We start from the raw sequence: 22,358 nt of genomic DNA on the forward strand, positions 1-22,358 counted from the left end.
GGAAGGTGTTTTTCCATCGCAGTGGAAGAGGGCAGTAGTGAAACCACTGCTGAAAAAACCTACGCTGGATCCTGGGGTGTTAAAAAACTTCCGCTCCATCTCCCTGCTCCCAGCCCCTGCGAAGATGCTGGAAATACATCTGAACCAGCATCTTTCAGCTTTTCTGGATAACTCCGACCTTTTAGATCACTCGCAGCATGGTTTCAGGAGGGGGTACAGTACGGAGTCGGCCCTCACCACTGTGCTCGACAACATCCGCACCAGGGTGGATAGGGGCCAGACTACCCTGCTTGTCCTCCTGGATCTTACAGCTGCGTTTGATACCCTTTCTCCCTCGGTATTAACATCTCGACTGAGGGAGATAGGGGTGGAGGGGTCTGCACTTGGTTTGCTGACTTCATTCCTTGATCGGAGAGAACAGAGAGTCAAGCTGGGAGAGTTTCTATTTCCATCCCTTCCTGTGCACTGTGGGGTTCCTCAGGGGTCGGCATTAAGTCCGACCCTTTTCAACATCTATGTAACCCCACTAGCCAGGCTTATTAGATCTTTTGGGATGGAGGTAGTCTCCTATGCCGACGACACCCAGATCCTGGTGTCTCTCGCACAGTCTGTCACCTTAACTGCCTCCAATTTTAGATCTTGTATGGAGGCAGTCGCCCAATGGATGATTAACAACTCATTGAGGCTTAACAGCGAGAAGACGGAGATTCTGGTGTTCGGAGGTAAGGAGGAGATATGGTCTGCAGAATGGTGGCCCACCCTGTTGGGAGCCTGTCCAGCACCCACGGGTCTAGCTAAGAATCTGGGTGTCCTGATTGACCCTCTGCTTAGTATGCAGCAGCAGGTAAATAGAACAATTGCTACCTGCTGGGGGGTGATCCATATTCTAAGGAAGATCAAACACCACCTGTCTCCGCAAGCGAGAAAACTAGTAGTGGTAGCTCTCATAGGGTCGAGACTGGACTATTGTAATGCGCTGTATGCAGGGATCAATAAGGGCCTGCTGCAGCGCTTACAAATGGTTCAGAACGCAGCAGCGAGGTTTGTTTTAGACCTGCCCAGACGGTCCTCAGCCAAGGCCGCCAGGAAACTTCTTCATTGGCTTCCGATGGAGGACAGGATTCTTTTCAAAATTCTTTGCCTGACATATGGAGCCTTGACGACAAATAGGTCAGGAGGAATTGCCTACCTCTTGGTCCCTTATAGCCCATCCAGAAACTTACGCTCTGCCAAGAAGTCTCTATTACGTACACCCCGCATTAGGAGAGCTAAGTGGGGGGGTAGAGCTTTCTCTACTTTAGCACCAAAATGGTGGAACACCCTACCGGATGAAATTAAGTCTCTGCCTACTCTTCACGCCTTTAGAAAGGCTTTGAAGACTCGTATTTTTGCCAAAGCCTACCTGTAGTTGTTGTCTCTGCCTTTTTTGAGGACTCTGGTCTGTTAGGCGCCTTGATGCCTTCGGGTTTTAGTTGCGCATTATAAGTTGCTTTTCATTTCATTTCATTCCTTTGCATCATTTTTACAAATCCCGGAAATGGTCTTGAAGTTATGATAATTTCTTGACGGACTTTTACCAAGACAAAATGTCAACATGAAACAGTTGACTTCCTAATATATTTTTGAACTTATTTTCATAGACGAGCATGGCTCTGCGGCCATATAAATATTGTGCTAGCTGTATATATATATATATATATATATATATATATATATATATATATATCACGGCTACTTTCCTTTTCGTCTTTACACAAAGAAAACAGCACTCACGGGAGTAGGATCAGCGTTTTTATTTTCGATCCTCTGAGCACCAGACGCGTTTTGGCTCCTGCCTTTGTCAGTGGTACACTGACGCGCCATTTTTTTGAGTTCTTTATACCCCTCACGTGATACAATTTAAACAAGATAGAAACAGGGCTATCTCCCAAACATAAGCGCCATATTGGAATGATTCAATATTTGCATCACCATCTATAACATTAATCACGCCCTGGATGGGCTTGCGCATGTTAACAAACAGTTGTACTCGCAATTTATATTTAGCATCATTCTATGCAATTATTTACCCTAGATAGGCTTACACTGCATTGCATCTCGTCAACGTTTGTAACATAAATTACGCCCTAAATGGGCTTGCGCTTATTCTGTTATTTTGCCCTGGATGGGCTTATGCTATGTAACCCTGTATGTTTCATATCTCATAAACACACTATGCAACTTATCCCATTAACCAAAATTACAATAAATGAAATAAAATAAATAAAATTCAATCACAATTCATCTAATCTTAAAACTTTTCAACATTTTCAGAAATTCTCTTAGTCAGCTCATACTTTATACAGTTCAAATGGCAATCATTTATCCTAAGTGTACAGTCATCTCTTCATGGCTACTGAGACCCCCAGGGTTCTTAGTTCCAATGTCTATAATATGCCTAGATTCCAATCTCCTTAGTTTTTGTAATCTATCTCCCCCTCTAGGGTTATTAGGTACTTGGTCTAGTGCAAAATATTCCAATTGTTCACTATTGCTCTTGTGGTATAGCTTATAGTGTCTTGCCACTGGATATGATGGGTCACAATTTGTAATTGCCCTAAGATGTTCTAGGATACGCATTTTTGTTGGGTTTACTGTACTCCCTATATAGCGTAGTCCGCATGGACACACTAAGCAATAGACTGTGTATGGCGTTGTACAGGTCAAAAATGATTTAATCTTTCGTTGTTGTCCTCGTACCTGGTAAGATGTTACTTTCTTGCTATGTCTGCACGCTTTGCAGCGCCCACAAGGGTAGAAGCCCGGTATAGATTTCCCGAATGGTTCTACTACTGGGCGAGCGAGGTAGCTGTTTGTTAGAGCATTCCTTAACGCCCTTGCTCTTCTATAAGTTATCATAGGTTGCTTTGGAATATCTGTACCTATTATTGGATCTGTTGTTAACAGATTCCAACTCCTTCTCATAGCTGTTCTTAACATCCCCGCTCCCTCTGAATAGGTGGTAATTAGTCTAAAACTCCCTTCCATTCCGGTTTTCTTGTTCTTAATCTGAAGTGTATCTTTTCGAGGAATGTTATTCACTTTCGTTTGTGCATCTTCCAGACATTTCTCCCCATAGCCTCGCAACCTAAATCTATCTACACTCTTCCTTGCATTCTCTTGGTAATCCTCTTCTGATGTACAGTTGCGTTTTACACGCAAAAGTTCTCCATACGGAATGCTGTAGATTAGCCCAGGTGGATGGCTGCTCATGGAGTGCAGTATCGAATCCCCAGCTGTGGGTTTTCTGTACAATTGTGTATGTATCTTGCCTTGTTCTATTCTTATTTCCAGATCTAGGAAGCTCACTTTGCTACTACTTATTTCTTGTGTGAAACGTAAATTATAGTTATTATTGTTCAGTTTCTCAATGTACTCTTCCGCTTTGCCCTTGGACCCTCGCCAAATTATCATCAGATCGTCTATATATCTGTACCACACCAATATATGTTGTGTCCACTCTTCGTATTTGGGATCCCATGCTTCGTTTTCTTCCCACCATCCCACAAAAATATTTGCAAAACTGGGGGAATAACTCGTACCCATGGCTACTCCCACCAATTGTTTATAATATTGGTCTTGGTACATAAAGATGTTATTATTTAGGCTAAACTTTAAGAAATCCAAAAGCATTGCATTATGTTCTACAAAGTTAGCCTCTCGCGTTGACATAATTTTCTCCACTGCTTCTATACCATGTTTATGGCCTATGCTAGTATACAAACTAGCAATATCCATTGTTATAAGTAAATCTCCTTCTCGACACGCGAGCTGTTCTAACTTGCTCAATAGGTCTTTTGTATCTCTTAAGTAACTTCGTAACGTCTTAACATAATCAATCAGAAAATAGTCAACATAAATGGATATGTGTTCCAAAAGGCTCCCTTGGGCACTTACAATTGGGCGTCCCGGTGGCTTTGCTCTGTCCTTGTGTACCTTTGGTAGGTGATAGAAACAAGGTGTGGTTGGATTTAGGCATCATAAATACAGAAACTCCTCCGTTTCGATTATCCCTTTGCCATACCATTTTTTTTAGCATGTCATGGCACTCTGTAATACTCTCTTGATAGTCTTTCCTCCCCACTTTTCGGTAACATGTTGTATCCTGTAATTGTCTTAGTGCCTCTTCATTGTAGGATTCATATGTTTGTAGGACGACGTTCCCCCCTTTATCTGAGGGCTTTATAATTAACTTTTTGTCACTTTGTAAGTTTTTTTATTGCCTCTTGATGTTTTGGTGTTAAATTCCACTGTTTATTCGTTGGTCCTTTTTTCTCTATTTTCCTTAGTTCTTTCGAGACTGATTCTATGAACAGATCTATATTGTCACTTGGCATTTGCGGTACAAATGTCGATGCTGGTTTAAAATTGGTATCTCCTCCTTTTTGTACTATATTCACTTGCGATAAGTTATCAGGTTGACTTGCCCCCTCCGCTCTTAGTTCCTGCATGGCTTCTAATGCCGGAATGTCTTTTACACGAATTTCCTGTGTCTCATCTCTCCTTTTAATTTGAGTCATTATTTTCTTTGGTCGCATTTTGTAAAATTTGTGCAATTTCAACTTTCTTGAAAACTTATACAGATCTATTTTCGTTTGTGTATACTCCAGCGGCTTGGAGGGACAAAAGGAGAGACCTAATTTTAGCACATGTTCTTCTTCTTTCGTTAAGATGCGATGGCTCAAGTTCACAATAGTCAGGCTGTTAGCTTGTTCTTGATCATTATTTCCTATAAGCGCCTTTTGTTGTATCTTGCACTGCGAGTTGTCGGTGGCAAGTAATTGCTTTTTCCTCCATTCGCCGCTCCTCCGCGTGGGGCGTTTCTTTGTTGTTGATGTTCTGGGGGTTTCCCCCTGCGTCCTCTCTGTCGCGACTGTCTGATGATTTGAAACTCGTCGCGAAAAGGGAGTTTGTTTGTTTCTGAGCCTCCCGCCGCATCTTTATCTTTCCGTGCCTCTTCATTTTCGGAAACTTCCGATTCTGTGGTGTCTCCTGATTCTTCTATTCTTGTGGTCCCTCCCTTATTGTTTTTTTATCTCATTGCTTTTACCTGCGCATCATATCGTTTGGCAAAGGTTAATACCCTGCCCATTTCATAGTCTCCTTCGTCTCTCTCAAATTTCTCCTGTTTCCTTTTCCTGATTTTATCCTCATATGCTTTTAGTCGTTTCGTCATGGTACCTTTCAACTCCTCCAGTTTTTTCTTGCAGGTAAAAGCAATGAGATCAAAAAACAATAAGGGAGGGACCACAAGAATAGAAGAATCAGGAGACACCACAGAATCGGAAGTCTCCGAAAATGAAGAGGCACGGAAAGATAAAGATGCGGTGGGAGGCTCAGAAACAAACAAACTCCCTTTTCGCGACGAGTTTCAAATCATCAGACAGTCGCGACAGAGAGGAGGCAGGGGGAAACCCCCAGAACATCAACAACAAAGAAACGCCCCACGCGGAGGAGCGGCGAATGGAGGAAAAAGCAATTACTCGCCACCGACAACTCGCAGTGCAAGATACAACAAAAGGCGCTTATAGGAAATAATGATCAAGAACAAGCTAACAGCCTGACTATTGTGAACTTGAGCCATCGCATCATAACGAAAGAAGAAGAACATGTGCTAAAATTAGGTCTCTCCTTTTGTCCCTCCAAGCCGCTGGAGTATACACAAACGAAAATAGATCTGTATAAGTTTTCAAGAAAGTTGAAATTGCACAAATTTTACAAAATGCGACCAAAGAAAATAATGACTCAAATTAAAAGGAGAGATGAGACACAGGAAATTCGTGTAAAAGACATTCCGGCATTAGAAGCCATGCAGGAACTAAGAGCGGAGGGGGCAAGTCAACCTGATAACTCATCGCAAGTGAAGATAGTACAAAAAGGAGGAGATACCAATTTTAAACCAGCATCCACATTTGTACCGCAAATGCCAAGTGACAATATAGATCTGTTCATAGAATCAGTCTCGAAAGAACTAAGGAAAATAGAGAAAAAAGGACCAATGAATAAACAGTGGAATTTAACACCGAAACATCAAGAGGCAATAAAAAACTTACAAAGTGACAAAAAGTTAATTATAAAGCCCTCAGATAAAGGGGGGAACGTCGTCCTACAAACATATGAATCCTACAATGAAGAGGCACTAAGACAATTACAGGATACAACATGTTACCGAAAAGTGGGGAGGAAAGACTATCAAGAGAGTATTACAGAGTGCCATGACATGCTAAAAAAAGGTATGGCAAAGGGATAATCGAAACGGAGGAGTTTCTGTATTTACGATGCCTAAATCCAACTACACCTTGTTTCTATCACCTACCAAAGGTACACAAGGACAGAGCAAAGCCACCGGGACGCCCAATTGTAAGTGCCCAAGGGAGCCTTTTGGAACACATATCCATTTATGTTGACTATTTTCTGATTGATTATGTTAAGACGTTACGAAGTTACTTAAGAGATACAAAAGACCTATTGAGCAAGTTAGAACAGCTCGCGTGTCGAGAAGGAGATTTACTTATAACAATGGATATTGCTAGTTTGTATACTAGCATAGGCCATAAACATGGTATAGAAGCAGTGGAGAAAATTTTGTCAACGCGAGAGGCTAACTTTGCAGAACATAATGCAATGCTTTTGGATTTCTTAAAGTTTAGCCTAAATAATAACATCTTTATGTACCAAGACCAATATTATAAACAATTGGTGGGAGTAGCCATGGGTACGAGTTATTCCCCCAGTTTTGCAAATATTTTTGTGGGATGGTGGGAAGAAAACGAAGCATGGGATCCCAAATACGAAGAGTGGACACAACATATATTGGTGTGGTACAGATATATAGACGATCTGATGATAATTTGGCGAGGGTCCAAGGGCAAAGCGGAAGAGTACATTGAGAAACTGAACAATAATAACTATAATTTACGTTTCACACAAGAAATAAGTAGTAGCAAAGTGAGCTTCCTAGATCTGGAAATAAGAATAGAACAAGGCAAGATACATACACAATTGTACAGAAAACCCACAGCTGGGAATTCGATACTGCACTCCATGAGCAGCCATCAACCTGGGCTAATCTACAGCATTCCGTATGGAGAACTTTTGCGTGTAAAACGCAATTGTACATCAGAAGAGGATTACCAAGAGAATGCAAGGAAGAGTGTAGATAGATTTAGATTGCGAGGCTATGGGGAGAAATGTCTAAAAGATGCACAAACGAAAGTGAATAACATTCCACGAAAAGATACACTTCAGATTAAGAACAAGAAAACCGGAATGGAAGGGAGGGGAGATTTAGACTAATTACCACCTATTCAGAGGGAGCGGGGATGTTAAGAACAGCTATGAGAAGGAGTTGGAATCTGTTAACAACAGATCCAATAATAGGTACAGATATTCCAAAGCAACCTATGATAACTTATAGAAGAGCAAGGGCGTTAAGGAATGCTCTAACAAACAGCTACCTCGCTCGCCCAGTAGTAGAACCATTCGGGAAATCTATACCGGGCTTCTACCCTTGTGGGCGCTGCAAAGCGTGCAGACATAGCAAGAAAGTAACATCTTACCAGGTACGAGGACAACAACGAAAGATTAAATCATTTTTGACCTGTACAACGCCATACACAGTCTATTGCTTAGTGTGTCCATGCGGACTACGCTATATAGGGAGTACAGTAAACCCAACAAAAATGCGTATCCTAGAACATCTTAGGGCAATTACAAATTGTGACCCATTATATCCTGTGGCAAGACACTATAAGCTATACCACAAGAGCAATAGTGAACAATTGGAATATTTTGCACTAGACCAAGTACCTAATAACCCTAGAGGGGGAGATAGATTACAAAAACTAAGGAGATTGGAATCTAGGCTTATTATAGACATTGGAACTAAGAACCCTGGGGGTCTCAATAGCCATGAAGAGATGACTGTACACTTAGGATAAATGATTGCCATTTGAACTGTATAAAGTATGAGCTGACTAAGAGAATTTCTGAAAATGTTGAAAAGTTTTAAGATTAGATGAATTGTGATTGAATTTTATTTATTTTATTTCATTTATTGTAATTTTGGTTAAGGGGATAAGTTGCATAGTGTGTTTATGAGATATGAAACATACAGGGTTACATAGCATAAGCCCATCCAGGGCAAAATAACAGTATAAGCGCAAGCCCATTTAGGGCGTAATTTATGTTACAAACGTTGACGAGATGCAATGCAGTGTAAGCCTATCTAGGGTAAATAATTGCATAGAATGATGCTAAATATAAATTGCGAGTACAACTATTTGTTAACATGCGCAAGCCCATCCAGGGCGTGATTAATGTTATAGATGGTGATGCAAATATTGAATCACTCCAATATGGAGCTTATGTTTGGGAGATAGCCCTGTTTCTATCTCGTTTAAATTGTATCACGTGAGGGGTATAAAAAACTCAAAAAAATGGCGCGTCGGTGTACCACTGACAAAGGCAGGAGCCGAAACGCGTCTGGTGCTCAGAGGATCGAAAATAAAAACGTTGATCCTACTCCCGTGAGTGCTGTTTTCTTTGTGTAAAGACGAAAAGGAAAGTAGCCGTGATAATAGCAAGGCATATATATATAGGCCAAAACAACTGGCAAAAGGTTGGCTTCACTCACTGTTTTGTTTGGTGATGTTTCACTTGCAACTGAGCACTGCATTGTCTGCAGTATCTCCTTTGCACATTAAATTCGTAAAGCATAACGCATTAAAAGAAAACAATATATTTTGGTCAAATTGTCTCTTTGGTGCTCATCCTAATTCCTAAAGAAAGAGTGCGTGTTTTTGTTTAATTTTAACTGTATACTCAGATTCTCCCATTTTGAGCATACCATGTTGTTTAGTTTAGCAATTCCAGACAAAGCTATGTTACAGTGTTACTGAATCAACTATTTTTGTGGTTTCTATTTCACAGATCAGATATATCTTGGATGTTTCTAGATGGAGAAGCAAAACATACATCTGGTTTAGTGTATCTAGGATTAATTTCCTGGATTGGCTGTTAATTTCCTTTATACCAGAAATTACCAATCCACACCTTATTCTAAAAAGAGATTAGTAACTGAGAATGAGAGAAAGATATTTCATGTGCATACTACTCAAGTAAATTATTAGCAACTTGATCTCCTTGGGCCTTTTTGAATACAGTCTGGCGCCGTACAGTAATTGGTGTTAATATAGCGAATTTCAACCAAACTAAAATGTATGAGCTCAGTGAGCTTCAACGCAGTATACGCTTCCCTACTCAGTGGTGTCTATGTCTCAACTATCCTTCTGTACAGGAATCTGTAGGTCAAGATCGCGGGTGTATGCTATCACCTTGGCAAATATATGGTACCACATGGAAATAACACTATGGGGGTGACCAAACAGAATACATACTTTAAAGAACAACAACAGGATATTCCCCTAAGAACTCACTAATGTCAAAACTCCCTTTCCTTGAACCACATTCACTGACTTGTATCATTCATTGAAACTTCTATTAGGAAAGTAATCCTTTCCCACCCATATATTCACTTAACATCAATCCCTGTATTATACAAAAAAGTCAAATTTATTACACGTGTCCGTATTCCAAATTTTAACAGCGTATATACAGTAGTAGATTACACTGGATTAAAAAGAACAACTTTTGGTCCTTTCTCAAGTTATATGATCTGTAGTATCAAAATACAGCCATTTTATATCAATTTGGGTCACTCTTTCAGGTAATTCTAAACACCAGTCCAAGGGGTTCACAAACAATTAAAACCAATAATACAAAAACTAATATTCAATAATAAAACGTATCCAAGTTATAACCCAAATTGTTGATGCAGCATTTTGGTGGTCTTATTTGTTTGTTCGCCCTTCTTAGAAATCTTGCCAGACGCCTACAAAGGAAATACACTGTAGTACATATAGTGGACAGCCACTCACCAGTTGAATTCATTGTAGTCGTTCTGGACTTCCCACCAGAAATAGAACCAGACCAAGGTCATTAGAAAGGTGAGCAAGAGTATCAAGAACCAGAACCGTTCCCACTGTGGAAAAAAACAGACACAGGGTCAGAAGACGTTTTGCAACATGTGGCTGTCTGTTTCAACATCTACTTCAAATATATTAGCAGACATCTAGATCAATGGCACTACATCAATGACCACTACATCTGAAAGACAAGTTTAGAATGTATTTTACATCTACCATGGCCCCACAACATGAATCTTACATCTATCTGCCATTTTTATTTTCAGTTCTTTGTATTATTAACTTTTTTCCTTAGCTGTAATTGTAATACATTTTCAGTAGATTTACCCAGTTACTGCCATCATCACAGACCTTATACCTAATCTTTTTCATTACATTTATTTTATTAGTTGTATTTTTAAAGAAGTGGAATGGTGCACCTGGGGATATAGCAGTTCATAAACTGTCTGATGTATTAAAAAAATATTTTGTAATCTTCCTTTATGTCATATTCATAAAATTCCAAAATATTTTCAACTACATCCAGCCAAAGCGTTTCACTCAAACAAACATTTGAACTTCGTCAGGGCTCAAATATCTCAATATCTTTCATGTTCATGGACCAGAGATTAGTGAAATCAACCTTCGAAATGCATTTGTCAAATCAAACACAAACTTTGATTGGATGATCTACAAATCCTCCTGCCATATCCCACAAATCAAATTCAACTAGTCCAATAATAACCGGGGAGATAGTGTCCCCCATATTATACCCGAGTCTGTATCAACTTGACCCTCCATACCTCTCACTTTATTTTATTAGTTGACCTTATACGAACCCTAGAATTAATATTAATTGTCAATATATTATCATGTAGTCTTTATCTTAATCCTAATACTAGACCAAATAGTTAGAAAATTCATATTGTGCTCAATATTTTATTTTACGTTCTTCACCTAACCAGACAACTAATTAAAACTCCATCCCTTAAATAGTGTACATTAATTAACTATATTACGTTTGTAATTCTTAGCCTAATAACACCACTAACTTTCATTTCATTTAAATGCCACAGTTAATTCAATATTATTACAATTATTATTTTATTTCTTAGTATCACCTTAACGTTGAACCTTGTACGAATGTCATTTAACATAAATAATCCTTCAAAAAGACTATTAGATCTAAGGGGGGGCCAAACCACCTATTGTTTATTTATTTGTAATGTAAAAAAAGCCTAGTTGTTTTAATATTTTAATTACAGTTGAATTAATCATTATGCTTTGTTGAATTGCATTATTTATCTTAGTAGATTTACTGGTCAATGATGAAATCCAATTGATGTAGTGAGCATATATCATAACCAGCTAACATAAACAGAGCACAGTCACTTCCTGCAAAAGATTTTTTTCATCATGTTGTGGATTTTACTTGATAAGGCAACAGATTTCACTTGATAAGGAAACACCAAGACCATTTTTGGTGTGCCAGTCAGCTACAACATCAGTTCAAGACAGTGAAAATTAAAGTGTGAAATCCTTCTTAAAAAAGTAACAAAATAATCATGTTAAAAAGTATTAAGTAGAACACATTACTTCAAAAGTTTTGCCTCTAGGCCTTCTTAAGAGACAACAAGTCAGCATCATGCAGCTCGCTACTCACACCAAGACCAATGCAGCTGTATATTTAGCAAGCAAAAGAATGTTCAGTGAATAGGCTGTAGTCACTGGTAACTTTTACTATTTTATTTATTGTCAGTCAAATTTCTTTATTTCTGTTTAGCAAACCATAAAAGAAGCGACCATAGGAATCATAAATTTCATTTACAATTAAAAGAGCGTATCTGTAAACAATGTGCAAATAAGAAATAAAAGCGCTCAAGTTGACATTAAAAGGATGCAGCATCATATAAATAAAACAATATGCAGAGCGGTCATGACTTGGGTCAAACTAACATAACTATATGGCAAAAATGCAAAAGTGTTGTTAATATTTATACAACTCAATTTCCAAATTGATACCCTGCGCATTAAACCCTTAATCAAAAAGGCAAGGTACCAAGACTAATCGTAGAAACATGGTTAGTGCATAAAATGGAGTCCTTAAACAATTTAAAAAAATTAGAAATTTAGAAAGCAGCATTATTGTTCAGAACAATCTTAATTGGTCAGCACAACCTATTTTATCTATTCATTTTATTTATTGATTATTTTCATTCATTCATATCTACTCAAGCAGAATAAACAACTACTTCAAAGCACATATAGACAGGGCTGTTTCAAGATTTTTTGTACTACAAACAAGGAACTTTTTTGTTGTCCCATCTCCCACCATTTAGTGAATGTGAAGTCTGCAGTGTGCTGCTACCCCTGATCACTCAGGTTCTCATTTCTAGGCCCATGCAAATTACAATTTGGGACTTTGCAACCTGTGCTTTTCTGCCTCAAAAAAGTTTGCCAATTAAAAGCAGGATAACCTTTGAACAACAGCCTGACTTTGCACACACAGGGACATGGCAAAATGCAACCAGGTACTACATTTTGAGGCACAAAACAGAGAATGGTGGGTTTTGCAAGGTCACGGGTAGTGGCAAACATTCCTACGGAGGACACAAAGGACTGTCTGAGGCAAGCCCGAGAGCCACACCGATGTCAGCAATGCGAGAGTCGGGTGATGAAAGATGGGTGTAGGGGGAAGCGAAGCAGATGCATGGTGTGGACAACAAACCGAGCCTTCATGTGACTATTGTCCGCCACCAACGCTCTATTCTCTCGCACAAAGAATTAAAGTCAAAGTATTGACTTTTAAAGTAAATCATGAGAGGGGAAGAGATCATCTGATGGCTGGGTTCCAAATGTGAAACCAGAACATCTGGTATCAGTCCTAGCTTCCCCTCTTGATGAAACTGTGTGATCCTAGGCAATTGACTAATTTCACTTTGCCTCCTACTTCCTCATTACCACATATGAGAGCTCCTTAAGATATACGAGTTCAGGATGTGTGCTGTACAAAACCTTAATACACTATAATTATTGTTCCAATTATATAACAACCAGGGCTACACACAAGGTGCACTTGACAAATGACTTGCCTTTTGGTTTGCTAATGGCATTGTTTTCAGAATGGGGGTGGAATGAATGTTTCCATGATAATATTTGAAAACTATCACTACTAATATATGCCTCTCAATGCAGTGGTATAATCTGGTCTACTAAGGTAAAACGCATTTCCTTGTTAATAAAATATACTTTTTGGAAGTTTGCAGAGAGTGTATCATGTTTTTTTACATGTTTAGTGCAAGGTGTTTTTAAAACTAAAGGGGATCCTAAAAGCAACTGGTCTAGGACACCTTCTTTTCTTCCTTACCGTTTCTTTAGTTAATGTATAAATAAAGTATGCCAGTTTGTTTCACAGCTTTCTGAATATTTCTGCTCTGTTAAGTGAACAGTAGCCCGGTGCTGCTGTTCACCAGGGGGGGGCGCAATTAAAGGCCAGGAGGGCCGCATGCGGCCCCCGGGCCGTACTTTGAGTATCCCTGAGCTAGATAGTCACCATGCCAATTCAGTGCTATCACTTCACTATACAACAAGTAAAGAATACTCGGCCTAACATACCAAGTTATTTGGAGGTCGCATGACTGCAATTTGCAAAATCACAGGGTTTCCAATCGCAAAAAGGCTTTTTGTAATGTATTAAATGCATTTTCTGATTCAGTAACACACTATCAAATTGCAAAATGGGGTTAGAAACCCATAACAAAATGCTATTTGGAAGAGGCATAAAGAGTGTGACTTCCAAATAGTGATTCATTAATGAATATATCAATATTTTGCTTCCAAAATCTGATCACAAAACATTAAAACCTTACCAGTACCTCAAAGGAGGTACTGGTAAAGTACCTCCTGGTAAACTAACCCATTCACAACCCGGCAGGTGATCCCCTTCCTCCATGTGAATACTAAAAAAGGTTTCTTGAGGGGTAGGCAGTGGTGCACAGAAACACTGCCTACTCAGAAACACACAAATTAAACAAGAATTTTTAAATGTCTCCAGGATTCCTTTAAGAAAAAAGATCTGCTTTTTAAAATTAAAATTAAAATGTACTTTATTTAAAATGCGATCACAAACAGTCCTGCCAAGTACCATGCAATCAAGGGTTAGACTGATGTATTTTAGTGCTGTAGTCTGCATCACATCCCTATAATGCATTAGTTATGCATACAGAGTTCCCCGAAAGTGTGAGGATGATCATTAGATTTTCCAAAAGCAGTCAGAGTGCAGTGCTTAATCTGTGCACTGCCATCCTGCCTTAGTCTGAACAGCTGCCTGTCGGCCAGAATGGGGATTAATTGCACTTTCTCTAGCAGTCCCGCTAGACAGTGGCGGGCAGCACGGATCTGGGGTGGTGAGGCGAGCGAGCAAGGAGGTATAATTGTAAAAGAAATTAATAATTCACTTACCTCCTCGCCGCTCTGTCCCACGTCGTCTCTCCTCCACTGAACAGGAAGCAGGCAGGTTCCCCTGAGCCAATCACAATAATTGGCTCCCCTAAACCAATCACAACGCTGCAATGCACTGCTAGGATTGGTCTGAGCACCGTGGTTCGGCGCTCAGACGGGGACTGGGGGCCTAGGCATGTTCTCCAAGCTGGCTGTAATGCAGCCTGCATGGAGCACAAGCTAAAGTGCGCATGACTGTTTGGCCAGCCCAAAAGGGCCGGTCAAAGCAACATGCGCACTTTAGTGTGCCCATCACTCCTCCCCAGCTCTGTCAGCAGACCAGCCAGACCCTCATGCTGCTGCAGCAGGGAAGAATAAAATGATAACATTGCGTTATCATTTTTTTTCTTTATTTTACTGCTGTACAGCAGCAGTAGGGTGGCGCTCCTCCGCCTTAGCGAAGGAGCCGCCACTGCCGCTCAGTCTCTACACTCATATAGCTGCTGGATCATCCGGTGGGTGAGGCCGCTGTCTGAACAAATAAACAAACAGAATAGACGAGAAGAGTCCAGCAGCCATGTAGATATGGCATCTTTAAAGAGCCCTTGTTTTCCGGCCGATCCACTGTCCCGCACCATCTTTGGTCCAGGTGGGCCGTTACCAGATTGGTGGTTTTTGGGAGGCGGGCAAAATGCCCTGCCCCTGGAGTCTTCGGGCAGATGGTAGGGTTCAAGAACGAGGGGCAGCCCTGACTGGTTGCGGGGCACGTGGGCTTGGTCAGGGTTGTAGTTTTAGGGTCAAGGGAGACTGCAGTCTGCTCCTCGGGCTGGTGCGGGTCTGCGGCGGTCGAGGGCAGCCCCCTGCGCGACGCGCTGGGTCTCTCTCCAGGGGCTTTCATTAGATCTGACAGAGTACGCTCTCCTGAGGGTGCACCCTCTGCCAGTCAGCTTACCTGCGCACAATCTTGCCAGTCTACAGGCGGTTCAGGAGCCCGCTCAACCCAAGCACCATGTGATGAGCGCAGCGGGTCAGTATTAGTGCAGCAGGTGTTTTCTGTGTCCTTGCAAGCCCACGCGCGCGCGCCAGGGAGTGAGTGTAGCAGGCCAGTCCTCGTGTGGCCGGAGAGTGCAGGGACGCCTCTACGCCGCACAAGGGAGGGTGATAGGCAGGAGGTAAGGGGTGGGGCTGGCGCTGATTAGGACCTGTCGCTTGATCTCTGTAGCCCATGGAGGCAGGATCTGTTGCAGGGAACCACTTTAGATTATGGCACTGCAGGGAGGGAGGCAGGAACAGGGGGAGCCATTTTGATTGTTTGTCAGGCTGGTTTTCAGGCCTATGTTGCTGGCAGGAGCCAAGCTGGGCCTCTTGTAATGGGCAGCCAGCAGGTGGGGTCACCCATCAGTGCTGGTAGGTTTGTGGCCAGTGATTTGTCAGGAAGGGTGGCTGCACAATTAGCTGAGGTTGAGCGATCCTTTCTATGTATAGGGGTTTCTGGTAAGGGAGATGGAGTGGGAGAAGGGAGCGGTAGTGATGGGTCCTTAGCAGCTTTTCAGGATGGTGGCCTGGGATGGTGGCTTTTTTGCTATGACCCCTCCTTTAGTGGCACTGGACAGACAGGTCAGGGATATGTTGTGGTCAGTCGGGTGGTTCAGGCAGGGACGATGGCAGAGATGGCACCCGCTCAGTAGGTAGTGTAAGTGCGGCCTGGCAACACCGGTCCAAAGTCAGAGTTTACTTCTGTACGGCCAGCTCCAGGATGGCAGTGGACCAGTCAGCGGCGAGGCACGGTTTGGGATCTGTGTCCATTTCGACTTTTCACAGCATGTCTATGATAGGCAGTTGGTGATGGAGGTGTGGGTGACGGTTAAGAGTCGGGTAGAAGTGCAGACTGCGGAGGGGTTTGTGGTGAGGAAGAAGGGGAGTTGGATTAGGGTGAGGATGATTTGAAGGATCGAGAGATTGTGAAAGAGATGCATGAGAGTGCATGGTGGTCGTCACCTTAGGAGGTACAACAGGAGCAGGGAGACACTAACCATAGGAGGAGTGTCGGTGTTTTGCAGCCTGTTACGGCAATGGAAGCAACGAGGGCAGTGTCCAGCCAAATGGCGGCACGGCCAGTCTCGGGATGGATGGCTTTGGTGTGGGCCACGACTTTGAGGCCAGGTAAAGTGTAATGTGTGGGGGACACTACTGAAGAAGGGGGTTGAAGTGGGGGTGCAGGTAGTTGGGGTTGATGCTCCCCTGTCAGGGTAAGTGAGCTTGCATCTGTCAAAGGGTAGGTATGCGTAGGACAGGGCACAGCCAGGGAGTTGGGGGGTGTGAGGGAGGGGGCGAGTGTCAAATTGAAGGCAGTACAAATTGAGGATGGAGGAGAGGATAAAAGCGATGGGGAGAAGAAGGAGAGCAAGGATGGGAGGAAAACAAGCTGCCTTGCATGGGGATTACAGAGCCTTTGGGAGTTCATTTGATGTTATCTACAAAAGAGAGTATTTGAAAAGGGGAGTATATGGAGATATTTAAGCTACTGCATCAGGAGGTAAGGGCAAAGGAGGGCTCCAAAGAAGAGGAGTATGATTGGTCTCGCAGGCCTACGTTGCCTGTTAATATTGAGAATTGGACAGCTGCATTTCTCATTTACACAAGCGTATTCTGAGAAGTATCCTGAGAGGTGCATGGCTTTGTTCAAATACCTCGATGTAGTGTGTAAAGCCAAAGTTACTTTTGAGGGCTGGGCTTGGGTATGTTACGATGAAGAGCTTCGGGCGCGACTCGTGGAGGATGCAGATGGTATATGGGAGTAGACAGACGAGCTGTTCCTCCAAATGATGACGCTAGAACAGCCAGCCGCATTGACTTTTAAGATGAGTGGCTGGCTGGTTAATTATAAGCCCATTTACGGTCATCCCACCCAAACTGCGTTGGGTGTAGCAGGCAGGGGACATGTGAGGAGCAGGGGGCATGTTGGTCATACAACAGGGGACAGTGTCTTCTGGAGTTCTGCAAATACAGACACAAGTTTGGAGGCAAGCACATACTCACCCAGTGTGGGCTCAGTCAGTAAGTGGTCAGTGATCATGGGATAGGCAGAGGTGGACAGAATCCCTTGGGCAAGGGAACGTACGCCTGTTAGGGTGGAGAGGTTGTGACACTTGCTCGAGTTGTTAGGGTCAGCAGCAGAGCGGGACTTGTTGTTAGTTGGGTTTTCAGTTTGGCTCCCGTTTTTGTCACGAGGGTCCCAGAGTGCATCAATAAGTGGACAATTTGAAGTCGGTAAAGGGTCAAGAGTAGTAGGTTTATAGCAATGATGAAGGAGGTGAGAGAAGGGAGGATGGAAGGGCAATTTTCTGATTGACCCCATAGAGAATTTGACGATTTCCCTGATTGGGGTGGTCCCCAAGAAGGAGTTCTGTTTGAGCCATCACCTTTCATGGTCTTGTCGGTCAATGATTTAATTCCTGAGGTGTGGAGCAAGGTACACTATGCATCCGTTGACACGGCCATTGTGTTGGTGAATACCTGTGGCTGGGGTGCTTTGATGGAAAATGTTGATGTTAAATCAGCCTTTGTCCTTTATTTGACCTAAAATTATCCCTTGCCTCCACCTCAATAGAATGAAAGACAAGTTATGACTGGTGTATAGATAGGCATGCATTTTAGTTTAAGACTTTGGAACACACACAATAGCTAACTAGTACCATAATAATACATTTCATTGTTAACCATCAATTGTATGTCTTAGAGGAACATTATCTTCCATAGTGTGTCCTCTAACTATGTCTCTGAAATCCAGTACATTCTAAAATGACATGCGGCTTAGACCCCCCCACAAGGACCCCCTGGAGGAAACCTCACATTAAAAAGTGGGCTTATCGGTCCACATGTAGTAAACAATATCATTTTTCAACCAGCGGACCGCGCTGTTGAGGTCCCTCGCCTACACTTACGCGGGGGTGGTGGAGGGGATGTCAGACTCCTCCAGTGGTGTGATACCTTGTGGAACTACAGAGGCAGAGCTATCAAGACATAAACTGGCCAGGATAAGCACAACCTGTTGCCGGTCAAAATCTGGGCAGAAAGTGTTAAGGGTCATGGCGATTGATAATTCATAGGGAGAACCGGCGTCAAACGTTTCTGAGGGCACCAGGTGTTATGTTATGTTTAGAGGTTTTATAAAGCGCTCTAATATCAAAACAGTGTCCTGGCGCTAGAGAACTGAGAGCAGAGGTCCAATACCAGGCAGAGAGACAAACGAGAAAATAATTTTTATTTAAATCACGTCAGTGAGTATACAATCAAGTATAAAACTTTATGTGGGACCCCACCCTAGCTTTGATTCAACAGGGAGAAACTCTTTCTATTTTTTGCAGAAAGTGTTTTTACCTGGGACAGTCGCCATCTAGCGCCACCATGCGGTGGAGGCTGTCATGGATAACAGGCCCAGCTGCCAGAATGGGAAACAATAGCTGTCTACAAGTTTGAGTAGTACAAGTATGTAACGTGATGCAATACCACAGCTAGGCATTTGAAGAAACACAACGCTATGCTCATTTTTTTAAATCACAAATAAAAATCTCACCTCACTTGACCCTTGTTGAAAAACAGCACTCTGCAGAACACTGAGGTTTGATTACCAGAAGGAGCAAACACCTTTACATAATTTTAGGTGGCCATCATTTTTATAATTCCAGTTACAGAGCATTTTCATCAAGAAAGGAATTTGCAATTAGCGCTAAAATAATTGGACATTACATTCCTTTGCAAGAGCGTGCTCTGTGGCATTCCATTATATGCCTGTATAAAATATAATACCTATTTAAACTGTTCTGCAGCTCAGCCCCTTTTCAAAGGCGTGGAGGTCAATGAAGAGACTTACAGTACACTATGTTTTTGAATGTTTTTAATGAGGAGACATTACTTGTTCTCGGCGTTTATCACTGTGTAAAAAAAGGCCTGTTCAAAAGGTGAGTGTGGAAGTGTATAATCCAACAAAGGACTGATTAATTTGAGCAGGAGCTGAAAGAAATTCTTCAGAGCCGCAGCTGGGGCTGTCGAATGCCATGGGTACCAATAACAAGGCTGCGTAGCTTTGACTCCACCTTCAGGGGCGTGGCTTCCATTGCTGTAATTTATAACTCGTTAACAACCACAGGGGCTGTCCAACAGCCCTGAACCAGGGACAATCAGTTAATACACCTAACAAGAGGTTCAGGGGAAGGATCACCTAAAATTATGCAATCAGGAGCATTAATTTTGAGTATTCAAACAGTGAAAAATAAGCAACCATAAATCATTAAAGAGAAGAAAGAAAAGGTAAAGAAGCCCTTCAGTTGAGAATCAATATTTTCATGTCAAAAAATTATTATTTATTATACATAGTACAAAAGGAATTTTCTAAAAACAATTACGCTCAAGAAACAATGCTGGTGTACAAAAAAACATATCAAAACCAAACAAGTGGCAAACATAAAACATTACACGTTACAGTGAAGGAACATATTGATTCTCAACTGAAGGGCTTCTTTACCTTTTCTTTCTTCTCTTTAATGATTTATGGTTGCTTATTTTCCACTGTTTGAATACTCAAAATGAATGCGCTGAATTGCATAATTTTAGGTGATCCTTCCCCTGAAACTCGTTAGGTGTAGTCATTTATAACTCGGACAGCATCTAGGAGGCACAATTCCTTCCTTGCACTAGGACCCAGGACACACGGACTACCCTACTGTCAACCTTACGCCCCTTTCTCCACCGCTCCTGACCCTACACTGTCTGTCTCTATCTCACTTTTGCAGGTTATTTTCATCTCTGCTTCCTCCCTACGTCACTATTTTCCAATTTTTAGGTCTCGCCTAGATGAAAGCAAAGCGAAGCTTTGCTGTCTAGGGCGAGACGACTTATGTTGTTACTTCTAGGGGAATGAGGACAGCAATGTTGCACGCGCTTTCTCTTTCCGAGATTGTACCTCGTGAGCGCGCACGTCGTCACTCACGCATGCGCACAAAGAAAGCCATACACACTGCATATACACACACGCACCCCCCCTTAATCAGACACACAGCGCACACAGACAGACAGACGCACGCACAAACACACTCAAACAGACACACGCGCATACACCCCACGCCCACTCACCCCTCCTCTCACTCAACACACTCACCTGTTCTGGCGGTGCTCGGCAGCGGATCTGCATCTCGGGCGGCGGTAGCGCTTTGCGAGGCTCTCTCACCACATGAGAGCCCCGCCTTCCCCATGCGCCCAGACGCTCTTCACCCGGTCCCCCATCTAGGGACCGGGACTCAATGCGGAGCCTTCGTGGCTCCTCGGGCAGCTCTCTCTGTCTCTCGCCGCGATGGGGCGGGACTTCCGGTTGGGGCCGCGCTGTGATTGGCCGGCTTCCCAACCGCTTCTGGGTCGTCGCAGGCAGCGCGGCGGCCCGGCGGGGACTTGTTTTCTCAGTGTTTGAGCAGTGGATATAGCTTATCTGCGTGTAGGAGGAGAATGCTTCAATAGAGTTTTTTATGTGGTTTTTCGTACCGAGTTTGTTTGGTTTGGAGACTTACGGAGGCAGCCACGGTGGTCACTGCAGAGAGTGTCGTTCTTCCTCTTTGTTTTTGGAGCTCAAAGGCACGTTGATTTTTCCTTATAATAACCAGACGTTATGCATGCCCGTGAACAAATTATAGATTTACAAGATGTTAATGGCCTCATGATTACTTTTTTAGGCAGTCCATTTATTCATGGACAGTCTGTCTTGGGTATGGACCCAACAAAACACGGCTGGCTTTTTAGACCTGTGCTGGTAGCGAGCATTGCAACTTCAAACCTGAGCGCGAAAACCAATGCCACCTAAAACAAGCACTTGCAGTGCAATAGGTCTCGCATTTGCTAGAGTTTGATCTATTAGAATTGTAAATGACGATGCCTTTAATATATGCGTGCAGGTTTTATAAACGCATAAATAAAAGGCAGTATCATTTACAATGCCAATAGATCACTCTCGGAAATGCGAGACCTATTGCACTGTAAGTGCTTGTTTCCACATGTTTTTCTCTTTGTCTCTGGGTCAAAGACTGATTAGGAAAAATATGTTCAAGAACCCAAAAACGAATGTAGTGACACACTGTTCCTATTGCAGGTGAATAAAAGCCGGGCACTGGGGACCGTCTACTCCGACCGAACAGGTTAGAGGCAGACATGCAGGGAGACGGGTGGGATAGGGTAGGTGTTGAGAGCCGTGTGTGTGTTTGTGGCAGGGTGAGTTCGCTTTTGCAAGTGGAGGGGATTCTAGGACTATGCTGCTGCAAGGTTGGGCGTAGGTGGCAGTATTGCAGGTGCCGCGGTTAGAGCATTATATTCTGCATTTTAGGTCTTGCTTCCTGGGGCCCAGGAGAGCAGATCCAGTCCCCAGGCTTTGCCTTGAAGCTTAGTGTGTAGCTATGGCATCATGGTGGCACTTGCAAGCTTGGTCTGCTTGTCAGTCAAGATGTTCAATTCAGTCACTTCCTCATGGTCTTCTCCAGGGCAGGCAGCTTTGGCTGCTAAGTCTGTATTTTGACGCTACCCCATTCTCTCTTTGCTCTAAGCTTGGATTGGTAGGTAATGGGAGCACTAAGAATGCCCTGCCCTGCTCTGGTCCTCACGCACATTACCCACCACCAGGAGAGCACAAGGGCAACCAGCTTAAACCACATGCCTGTACATTAACACTATGCTAATGTGCAGTCTATTACACAAAGTACAACATTAAGTGGTATTCACTATTGCATGTGAGCAAAGCATGCACATAAAGGATCCCAACACAAAGAGATGATGCGTGGAGCGCTGCAACTTTTCAGACATTTACCCCCAATCAAACATCTAGTTTGAATCCATCATCGTTCTTTAGTTCACTTCACCACCGCAGTTCAGACAAGT

General features: G+C 42.6%; 1 protein-coding gene across 1 annotated transcript in view; it reads right to left on the reverse strand.

Moving 5' to 3' along the window:
• Positions 1-22,358, reverse strand: part of GDPD5 (glycerophosphodiester phosphodiesterase domain containing 5) — a 931,881-nt gene that overhangs the window by 301,217 nt on the left and 608,306 nt on the right. Inside the window, exon 3 of the mRNA XM_078658536.1 lies at positions 9,978-10,081. Coding sequence (XP_078514662.1) covers positions 9,978-10,081 — 104 coding nt within the window. The remainder of the gene's footprint in view (positions 1-9,977; positions 10,082-22,358) is intronic.

The sequence above is a fragment of the Lissotriton helveticus genome, chromosome 8 (assembly GCF_964261635.1).
Source record: "Lissotriton helveticus chromosome 8, aLisHel1.1, whole genome shotgun sequence".
In the NCBI taxonomy this organism is placed as follows: domain Eukaryota; kingdom Metazoa; phylum Chordata; class Amphibia; order Caudata; family Salamandridae; genus Lissotriton; species Lissotriton helveticus.